The sequence below is a fragment of the Lactuca saligna genome, chromosome 7, assembly GCF_052625555.1.
Source record: "Lactuca saligna cultivar CGN05327 chromosome 7, ASM5262555v1, whole genome shotgun sequence".
NCBI classification, from domain to species: domain Eukaryota; kingdom Viridiplantae; phylum Streptophyta; class Magnoliopsida; order Asterales; family Asteraceae; genus Lactuca; species Lactuca saligna.
Genome location: NC_136423.1, coordinates 130093406 through 130105567, shown reverse-complemented (window position 1 = coordinate 130105567; position 12162 = coordinate 130093406). Strand labels below are relative to the sequence as shown.

Genomic DNA, 12162 nt, shown 5'->3' with positions numbered 1-12162 from the left:
ATCAAGCTTAAATACTTTATTCCCTTACTGTTAGATCAAACATATATTATCAAGTTACATTTATGATGTATTCTTGACGAGAGTGTTATAAGCTTAAGATATGATGTATGTTTGAAAAATAGTTGAAGGACACAAGGCCTTAGTTACGTAGGGTGTTTGCTTGCATCACATGCGACTCATGCTACCCTAAGCAACCACCCAAAAAGAAATAATTTTATAAAATTTAAAAACTTATCAAAAATTGGAAATTGTGTTCCAATGCTTTGTGACACAAGACAACTAGCAAAGTATAACCTAAAGAAAGGGCTTTTGTCCTACTTGGCCCCACCATACAAGTCCATTTTGCTCAATGGGTCCCGCATTTTGCTTCACGTGAGCATCTCCTCCCAAAAATACAATAAATCAGCCGTTCCATAAAAAGAAAGTTCATAGTTTTGAATTCGGGTATTTTTCAATTTATGTTGTTTGCTTATTTTTCAAGTTCATGTTATGATTTTTCTATTTTGATTTATACGGAAAAAACTGCTAATCTTCTTTTTGAAAGATTTATTTTTCTAATTTTACTTATTTGCCCAATATCCACGACACCTATAATGTTTTTATGAGTTTTCTCAGTATTTCTTATTCATGGGTATTCTAGATATTCAATTATTAGTGAAAATAAATTGTTCAAATTATATGCCAATTAAAAACATTGTATTTTGTGATGAGTAATGTAAAAAAAAGGTAAATCCCACCCTTGGTTTTTTATATCAATGGATCTCAACCAAACGTATTAAATTATTATATTCTTAGAACAAGAAAGTGAGAAACATAATTTTCAGCTTTGAACTTGAGAATTTTATATCCTTACTACATGATTAAATATGTAAAAATATAAATACAAACGTCCTTAAAAAGAACAAAATAAAACACGCCTCGTGCATCCAAAACGATAAGTAGATGATCGGAAGGTGATATCTCTGTTTATTTATTTAAAATAAAAGTGATTTGACTAATAGTAAAATATTTTTCAATAACAAAAGAAAAAAAATATTTTCTATATTTCAATTAAAATAATTTGCAATAAATAGTAAAAGTATTTTTTATAACAAAAGAAAAAAAAACAAAATATTAATTTTCTCTATGTTATTTGAGTAATAGTAAAATATTTAAGAATGTTTTTTAATAATAATCAACTAAAACCTTTATATACTAAAATAAATGTTATTAATAATTTTTAATGATATTAATAAGTAAAAAATTGTTTTGATGAATTATATATTGTTAAAAAGTACAATATTTACTTTTGAAACAAATGAAATATTAAAGGATAACAACTATTGTTGTTATTTTTTATGTTTATAATGATTATATCAAAATTTCATTGGATTAAGCACGCATTTGGTAAGATTATTAAAACAATCTATAAGTTAATTAAAAAAAACTAACTAATTAATAAACTTAGGGAATTTTTTCATAAGTTTTCTAAATATATTATTATATTTTCAAGCTTTTTTAATATTTGTTTTTCTTACAATTATGTTTTACCTTTTCTAACTTTTTGACATACCTACATTCTCTTTAAATAAATTAGGAATTTCTAACAAATTTTCTATTTTTAAATACTTTTTCATTTCTCTCTTATCTTCTTATGATTTTCTTCACAAAATTTCATAGTCAAAGTTGTAAAAAAACATGTAAAAACTCATTGTTTTGCGTATATGCTTTCACAATATTAAAAAAAATGTTGAAAAACTTAGTAAACAAAATTGTAAAAATAAGTTAGGCAAAAAGTTGCCAAAAATATAATTTTAAAAAAATTGTAAAATAATATATTTGTTATAAAAAAAATCAACAGAAATAACTTTTTAGGATTTGTCTTTGATATAATAAAGTGTATAAAATTATGTTTTATGAACATTTGAAATAGTTTGTTAACTAAATTTGGTGTTAATTAACCCGTTTTGAATTATATATTTAAATCTCATTTTATATCAATTTATAATTGTTACATATTTTATTAGATAATTTTATATTAATATAACTGTTATCTACTTAAATTTTAATAGTAAACAATAAATTAAAAAAAAAAAAAAAAAAAAAAAAAAATCTGTCAAAAGATGAATCTTAAAAGATATTAAAACTCACTATTACAAGTATAATCCATTTTGTGATGTCAGAAAATGCAAGAAAATCTCAGGCAATAGTGTCCACAAAAACCCTCACTTTGAGGGCTTTGGTGCGTTTTTGCAGGAGGGTTCTCTTTTTTCACATTTATATATGTCATTATTAACACTCATTAATTTGCAACCAAAATTTAAATATCAATTTTTTAATTAATTTATCTTTCTGTAACTTCAATCAGTAGCAAATACATAAACTTTTTAATCCTATGTAGTGTAGATTGCCGAACAATAATAACACTCATTAATTTGCAACGAAATTTTAAATACTACTTCACAATAAGAAAAGTTTACATAAGTAATGAAGGATCAATATACCCAACCTTAATTTCCATTTAATTTGGATAACTAATCTCGTCATAATCATCTAATGACAAAAAAACTTCATCCAAACACGAAAGCTCCATCCCATCATCGTCGTGATCATCATTATCATAGTCATGCTCATACACTCGGCATATTACCCAATCCTGAACAATATACATTGAATAGATGATAAAAATTAAATAAATAAAACCCATTTCATCAAATCATTAAATGGAAATTTTAAAAATAGTAACATTTTTTCTGTTAAAGAGATAGTATCTTTTTATATTCGTATCTCTTTATTTGTATCCAGCTAGCTTTCTTTTGTATCTATATATCAATAATATAGGGGTTTTTCACACCCAACCCATTATGACGTCACATATTTGTCTAATTAACAATTTCCACTGAATTTTAAGTGTATGGTATAAAAAGTGCAACGTTTGACTTCATAATATACAAAATAAATTGTATTGGGATCAAGTATTGCTTCGAAACTTATGTAGTCATGAATGTGAGCCATTTCTTTTAAAAATAATTAAATAAGAGGGCATGATGGATTACTTACCATCTTTGAGTTGTCTCTTCTTCTTGATCTAGATGAATTAGCACCATCAGAAACCCTGAATTCTTGCATTATCCAATTGGTTTTTATGCCTTCAGGAGCTTCACCAAGATTGAACACATAATATTTTTTCACGCCAATTCTTTTGCTACCATTTGAAGTAACGATTTGTTCATCACCACCACAAGATTTCCAATATCCATTTGCTGTTACTCGATTCTGCGACCTTCTACTGAAAAAATACCATTTCTTACCTTCCACCATAGCCTTACCTGCAAAACCATATGCATGCATGCATATATGTTCATTAACCATAATTTCCTCCATTTATTTATCACATATATACTGTTAATTTTGGTTTAAAAAAATTTAGATGAAGAAAATAATGAAGATTTCAAGTTACCATCCAAGTCCCAAGGATCATAAGGATAAAGATCAAGATCGGGGATGATGTCGGGGTGGAAAGGCAAGAGAGAGGCTTTACGTTGAAGAAAATGGACCACGAGTTCTTCGTCGGTAGGACAGAATCGAAAACCAGGTGGCAGGCTAACATTTCTGTTGTCACCCATCTTTACTTGGATAAACTTTATGGGGTTTCTTCAAGATTTAACGCTGATGTAGGGTTGTAAATGTGTCCTAAAAGCCTTCCAGTGTGTTGATTATATAGTGTTTGAGATACATATACACATACATATACATAAAAAAAAAATATACATATAAAGAAAGTATATGTGAGTGAGAAGGGTTGACGTGAGATAGAAGTTTCGAATCACCACAAAGAGAGAGGAAAAGGGCAAAATATATATATATATATATATATATATATATATATATATATATATATATATATATATATATATATATATATATATATATATATATATATATATATATATATATATATATATATATATAGTCAAGATCAAATAAGAAGGAAATTTTTGGTAGGAAGGTAAAAAGTTTTTTTTCTACATATTTTTTTCACGAACAAACAAAATGAATCATTAGATGATTCATTTGTAAGATAATTCACAAGAAAAAAAATCTCAAAAAAACATCTCGATGATTCATTTATACAATAATTTTGTTGTTACTCACTAAATTATCATAAAAATGAATTTTTTCTTAATTTACTTAAAAATGAATCATAAAAATGTATTTTTGGGAATTTTTCTTGTGAATAATCTTACAAATGAATCATCTAGTGATTCATTTATTTTGTTCGTCAAAAAAATATGTAGAAAAAAAACTTCTTACCTTCCTACCAAAAAAAATTTCTTACCGGATTATATATATATATATATATATATATATATATATATATATATATATATATATATATATATATATATATACTAATAAAAGAATAGTGTTTTGCTATTTGTTATCATATTAAACCTTTTGATTAATGTATTGCTACTTTTCAATTTATTAGTTCCTCATTTTAAATTTATTAAACCTCCCCATTAATGTGATGCTATTTATCAATATATTTATTTTTTATTTTAAATTTGAATTTTATATTATTATTTTCATTAATTCACAAATAAAAAATATCTAATATATATTAAAAATTAATTTTATATATTTATTTTAATCAACAATTATAATTTCACATAACTAATAAAATATCTTTTAAATTAATAATTTATTTAAAATAACTGATTAATAATTTTGAGTTTTTACTATAAAAGTTTAATTAATTTTATAATCGTAGTTCCCACGGGTTATAAACTAGTATATATATATATATATATATATATATATATATATATATATATATATATAAAAGAGTAGTTTATTTGTTATGTGTCAACATGTTAGACGTTGTAATTAATATAATGATACTTGTCAATCTATTGATTATTCATTTTAAATTTCAAATTTCAAAATTTAAATCACATTTTAATTACATTAAATTATTAATATTAGAATAAAATAAAATAAAATTTATACAAATTATAATAAAATAAAATTTATATAAGTTATAAGATGATATATATTACGTATTTATTTGAATCAACGATTATAATTTTATATATAACTAAAAATATATTTTTTAATTAATAAGTTATTTAAAATTATTAATAAATAGTTTTGAGTTTTTTACTTATAAAGTTTAATTAATTTTTTAACTATGATTCCCACGGGTTATAAACTAATATATATATATATATATATATATATATATATATATATATATATATATATATATATATATATATATATATGTTTAATTTCCTATTGACAAATGTCATTATAATATAAGTCATCATTAATATTATATATCCCATATAATGCCGCTTGTTAACATTAATTTTTATTTCAAATTTTAAATTTCTGATAGTAATTAGATTAAATTTTGATTTCAAAATTTAAATTTTTTCAGTTTAATTGTATTAAATTAATAACGTTAGATTAACAAATTAAATAAAATTAATACAAATAATAAGATGGTATAACTTTACATATTTATTTAAAACAACGACTATAATTTTATATAACTAAAGGAATCCCTTAAATAATAATTTATTTAAAGTAATTGATTAATAATTTTGATTTTTTAATATAAAAGTTTAATTAATTTTATAATTTTGGTTGTCACGGGTTATAAAGTAGTATATATATATATATATATATATATATATATATATATATATATATATATATATATATATATATATATATATATATATATATATATATATATATATAAAGGAGCGTTCAATCGAGAATATTTTTTATCGTGATAACATTTGAGAAGAAATTTGGACCACATAATTTTCTTAATTTAAATTATAAAATAATATTCATATAAATCAAAAAAACAGTTACAAACAATTAAAAACCCACTAACTATCATCATTCACCACCTAACCAACACCACCCACTGCCACTACCTACCACCCATCACCACCACCCACCACCACTCACCACCAATCACTACCGACTACCCACCATCGCCACCCACTATCCTCCACCACCACTATTAATCACCACCAACCACCACTCGCCATCACCATCACCCCCACCACGATCATTACCTGTACCACCACCCACCTCCACCACCCATCACCAACACCCGCCACCACTACCCATCACCACCACCCATCACAACTACCTACCACCTATCACCAACACTCGCCACCACCTCCATCACTACCCACAACCACCAACCATCACGCACTACCCACCACCCATCACCACCTACCACCCACTACCACCACCACTCATCACCACCACCACCACCACCACCACCACCACTCACCACCTGTCACCACCATTATCACCACCCAACCACTACCACCCACCACCAACACCTATCACCACCACCCGCCACCAACACCCACAACCACTACCTACCACCCATCACCACCACCACCACCACCCATCACAATCACCATTAACTACCACCCACCACCCATCACTACCCACCACCAACAACCACTACCCATCACTCACCACCCACCAACACCCGCTACCACCACTAACCACCACTCGCCACCACCATCACTACCCAACCACCACTACTTGCCACCACCACCCGCCACTACCACCTATCACTACCACTCGAAACCACCACCCATCACCACTACCTACCACCCATCACCACCACCACTCATCACTACCCACCACCACCCAGCACCCACCACTCATCATCACCCACCACTACCAGCCACCACCACCACTAACCATAACTCGCCACCACCATCACCACCCACCGCCATCACCACCCACCCACCACCACCCATCACCACTTACCACCTATCACTACTCACCACCCATCACCCACTACCACCCGTCGCTACCACCACCACCCACCACAACTACCACCTACCACCACCACTCGCCACTACCATCACCACCCACCAACATCACCCTCACCTCCACCTACAAAAACCATCACTCGTCACCACCAAACATCACCACATGCCACCACTACCCATCACCACCACCAACGCCACCACATACCCATCTACAACACCACCACCTACCACCCACCAACCACACAATTAGATACATATGAGTATATATATATATATATATATATATATATATATATATATATATATATATATATTACATATTATTTATGTGGAAAAAATTTGCGCACTCAATTATATATGCGCTTGTGTACTTAATCATATATGCTTATATGTATCTAATCACAAATGATTTATATGGACCAGATTCATTTTCGTATTTTCTATTCAATAAATTTTCTTATGCATTTATTAATATATGATTATATGTATTTAATCACAAATGATTCAATATTTTTTCTCGTGTATACAATCACATGTGATTATATGTATCTAATCACATATGATTTATATTGACAATATTCTTTTTCTGTCCTTATAAATCATATATGATTAGATACATATAATCACATGTGATTAGATATATTTAATCACATATGATTAAAGTTGAGAAAAAACAATAATTGAATCGACAACATGATAATGAATCTTGTACACATAAATCATATGTGATTGGATACATATAATCACATGTGATTATATGTATATAATCACATATGATTTGTGGTGGACAAAATTTATTTTTGCCTTGTTGATTCAATAGGTGTGCTCATGTACTTAATCACATACGATTATACATATAATCACATATGATAAAATAAATTAGAACAACTATTAAATCGATAAAGCAAAAATAAATTGTGTCCACATCATTCATATGTGATTAGATTCATATAATCACACGTTATTAGATATATTTAATCACATATGATTAATTTGGATAAAGATTTGTTTTCGTGTTCTTGGTTCAATATTTGTTATTGTGTATATAATCACATGTGATTCTATGTATATAATCGCATATGATTTTTACAGACAAGATTCGTTTTTTCCAAATAAAATCATATGTGATTAGAAAAATATAACAAAATCCGATTAAATGTATTTAATCACATATGATTAAAGTGAAAAAAAAACAATTATTGAATCAAGACCGCAAAAATGAATCTTAGCCACATAAATCATATGCGATTAGATACATATAATCACATGTTATTATATGTATCTAATCACATATGATTTATGTGGACAATATTCATTTTCGTGTTCTCAATTCAATAGTTGTTCTCGTGTATTTAATCACATGTGATTAGAGTTACTAAAAAAGCTATTGAATCATGAACGCGAAAATGAATATTGTTGTAACAACTGATTCTTGGTATGCCTTTTTATTCAATTAGTTTGTGTTTTTCTCTGGGACTCGAGGAGTTGGAGGATCAACTCGTCGAGTAGGATCGTGATCCACGGACATTTAAGTGACCTACTCGACAAGTCGGGTGACTGACTCGGCAAGTAGGTGCTGGGAGAGTGAAACCCTAAATGTAAGGGTTTGCACCCTATATAAACACCTTAACTCATCCTCCCTTGTCCTTAACACTCCCCTAAAGCTGCATATCGAAACCCTAGCCGTTTGTGTGTGTTAAGGCCATTTTAGTGTTCTTGGTTGGCTGTGGAGCTTGGAAGGAAAGAGGAAGCTTGGGATTTTGAGTTGGGACTTGTAGATCCAGAGATCTTACCCCATTTTCAGCTTCATTAGGGTAAATGCCTCTATCTTGACTTATCTATGTGCTTATTCATCGTTGCAATTGGGATTTTTATGGATTTCTAAGCCATTTTCAGATACTGAGGGGTTGAGTGAGGATTGACCTCAGATCTGGGCCTTAAGAGTGGTCTCATGGCATAAAGGTGCCAACTTTACGACCATGAGAGCCCCATGCACATTGTAGAGCACTTTTTATGGACTTTTGAGCTAAAAACTCCATGTATGTGCATGAAGCTTGGAACTTTACATATAAAATGGACATTAGGAGGCCAGATCTATGGTTTTGGTGTTTTAATCCCATTTAGATCAACTGTATAGTTATGGTGAAGGTTGGACTCGGTGAGTTGTTCTTGGAACTCGGTGAGTCAGTGAGCATTGATTACCAAGTCCTCTCCGATGATGGATCAATTGTTAGGAAGGAGGCCCCTTGATTGTTTAGACACGAAAAGGACCTGGATCTCATGGGACTCGACGAGTCCAAGGAAATCTCCCAACCTTTGAAGATGGACTCGACGAGTTGTTCATACAACTCAGCGAGTCGTAGACTAGACAAGTTCTTATGAGGGAGATGAACTCGACGAGTTCAAGAATGAACTCGATGAGTCAAATGAAGATGGTCCCGATGTTACTATCGAAGGAGAACCCGTCAAGTTCTTGCTATACTCGACGAGCTAAGATGGGGTTTGGATCGGGATAGAGGAGCATGGACTCGACGAGTTGATAGGCAAACTCGGTGATTCAGGTCAATTAAATATTAACTTTGACCAATGTTGACTTTGACTGGACTTGGGTTGACCCTGGTTAGGGTTGTATGATTTATTCATTGACTTAGAAGGCTTGTCATGTAGGGAGTAAGGAGTCGAGGAGAGTCGATCTTCACACAGAGGATAGTTCAGACACTACACGACATCGAGGTGAGTTGCCTTAAAGTAGGGATGGGTCTACGGCCACAATGCCAACCCGCCAATAGGGGTATTTGGTAGATGATTATCTTTGTGATAACTATCTTGGTATGGTTACATGTTTTGGTCATGAGATATTCATGTGTGATATGCTATGTGTGTGGAAGGTATTGGTTGTCCCTGACATCAGTCTTTAGGATCGAAGGGCAGGATAGTACCAGTTATGCCTGATTGTATGATTATATCTTGTTACTGTATGCTAGTGCTAGGGGTGAAATAGTCCCCAGTTACCGGTTGAAAGATACAGATGGCGTGTACCGGTTGAAAGATACCGATGATGGTTACCGGTTGAAAGATACCGATGGCAGTTACCGGTTACAAAATATCGATGATGTTATATGTTATGTGGTATGATGGGGGAACACACTAAGCTTTGTGCTTACAGTTTCAGTTTTGGTTTCAGGTACCTCTTCGTCTAAGGGGAAGGAGCCAGCGGGGTAGCAACGCATTACACACATGGTTTCCGCATCGGATTTTCTGGGATTGTACTATGAATTTCATTGTTCCTAATGATATGGTTTATGAGACATGACTGTATGATTATATAAATGATGTAATATTGACAATGTTTTGGTAACGCATTTTTTGATTTACTTAATTTAAAAACAAAATTTTTGGCCTCAAAATTTGGGATGTTACAAGTTGGTATCAGATCCCTGGTTTGAGGGATTCAGACCCACCCTCGAGAGTGTCTGAACTCAAACCGAAGGACTAAAATATTTTTTTTTACAAAGAAAATGATTTTCTAAAATCTAAGTTAAGGAATTTTGAGAAAGACAAGGTGTGTGATGCGTGCGACCGGACGAGCTGAAGTAAGTTTTTCCCAAGATACCCATACTTGCTATGTTATCTTTAGGATTATGAGAATTGCATGCTAGATAGGGCTAAGGATCTAGGGAGGATGCCTTGAATGCCTGTTGTATGAGCTATATGCTAGGACTTCTTAGTCAGTAGTAGGATAGCCTGATTAGGTTATGTTTGATGTGGTTACTCAATGCACAAATGTTGCTTGCTTTGTGCTATAGGGTTCTGGCTTACTTTAACTAACTAGTGAACGGATATGTAACAGTATCCGTAAGCTAGTTAGAGGAAGGTGGTGAGGACTCCTAGTGCAGCTGATGGCGGAGAGTAGATCGGGGGTGCCCTAGGGAAGCCTAGGATGAGGTCAGTGGAAAAGGTATCGGTAAAAGGAACTTGGTGAAGTCGAAGCAATCCTTGAGGAAAGTACGGATAGATGTGGAAGGTAGTATGGGCCCGTACTATTGGAAGAAGAGGATCCATACTCGAGTCAAGGAGGACTGAGATGGAACCAGGAAACTTGGAAAGTGTGTGGACCTCTCAAAATTATATGTGATCCTGACATTTGTATGTTTACTTTCAGAATGGTGGTCACACGACATGAAGCGGGAGGTTCGGGATCTGGATCAGGATCGGGCTTGGGTACAGGATCTGAGCATGTTGATGGTGGGTTACGCGAGTTCATCGCGTCTGAGATTACGAGAGGTATCCTTGATGCGACCCCGATCATTTTCGGGTCGATTAAAGAGGGGATCGTGGAGCTGATGGAGGATCGCCTTCGGGCATTCAGGAGTGATATGGCGTCTAGCCAGATGGGCACGCGCACAATGTCCTTTAAGGACTTTAGAGGGAGTGGTGCGCCGGATTTCCATGGGGTGAAGGACCCCATTACTGCTAGGAGACGGATTGCATACATCGAGTCTTCGCAATTGACGAGCTTCTGCCTGGAAGGGTCAAAGGTCCGTTTTGCTGCAAGATGTTTGAGGGATCGAGCCAAAGATTGGTGGGAGTTGATTGGTGATACGTTGGGAGCCTCAGCCGTCGAGGCTATGACGTGGATAAAATTCGTGACCCAATTCAGGGCCGAGTTCGCACCAACTGTGGAGCTTCAAAAGCTGGCCAGGGAGTTCTTGGATATGAGATAGACTATGGAGACTGTGGTGGAGATCACCGCCAAGTTCCGGAAGAGGGCTTTGTTGGTGCCCCAGTATGCATGAGATGAGGACATGAGGAGGACCCGCTACCATGATATGCTACAAGCTTACATCCGGGAGCATGTCAGTTTTTCAGCTTGCCCTACCCTGGATTCCATGATTTCCAGAGCACATCCGGAAGAGGAAGGCAGAGGAGGGACAAACGGCAGGGTCTTCGTGGAAGAAGCCCAAAGGATCTGATGGTAGACCAAAAGGCCAATCAAGGTGGGACCTCTGCGGGAAATACGGTCGGTCACATGAGGGACTTTGCCGCATTGGGCCGGGTTCAGGATGATATAAGTGTGGCAAGATTGGGGATTTTGGTAGAGATTGTACTGCCCTTACTCCTGTGATTCAGACATCAAACCTGATTTTATTTCATTGCAATCAGTGGGGCCATAAAAGGCCAATTGCCCCAAATTGATAGCAGCAGCGGCACCAACTCTGGTGACTGCGAGGGTTACGGATGGCCGGAAGGTCAAGTCGAAGGCTCCAGTGGTGCGGAGCCAAGCATTTCAAGTGACATTCGAGGAGGCAGGCGCTGCACCCGATGTGGTGATGAGTATGATTTCTCCTCTCAGATCTTT

The 12162-nt window shown here is 33.3% G+C and overlaps 1 protein-coding gene across 1 annotated transcript; it reads right to left on the bottom strand.

Moving 5' to 3' along the window:
• Window positions 1–2413: 2413 nt before the first annotated feature.
• On the bottom strand, window positions 2414–3726 carry LOC145005247 (NAC domain-containing protein 104-like). Its single transcript, XM_078964309.1, has 3 exons — window positions 3440–3726; window positions 3040–3308; window positions 2414–2635 (listed from the first exon to the last, which is right to left on the bottom strand). Exons 1-3 carry the CDS (start codon window positions 3603–3605, stop codon window positions 2501–2503), a joined length of 570 nt encoding a protein of 189 aa, XP_078820435.1. The 5' UTR covers window positions 3606–3726; the 3' UTR covers window positions 2414–2500.
• Between the last annotated feature and the right edge of the window lie 8436 nt (window positions 3727–12162).

Bases quoted from the DNA above. Each gene is read 5' to 3' on its own strand.
- LOC145005247 (XM_078964309.1), bottom strand. From the start codon at position 3,605: ATGGGTGACAACAGAAATGTTAGCCTGCCACCTGGTTTTCGATTCTGT. The intron at 3,309-3,439 runs GTAACTTGAAAT...ATGGTTTTGCAG, and splicing joins TGATCCTTGGGACTTGGATG to GTAAGGCTATGGTGGAAGGT. The intron at 2,636-3,039 runs GTAAGTAATCCA...TATATTGTTCAG, and splicing joins GAAGAGACAACTCAAAGATG to GATTGGGTAATATGCCGAGT.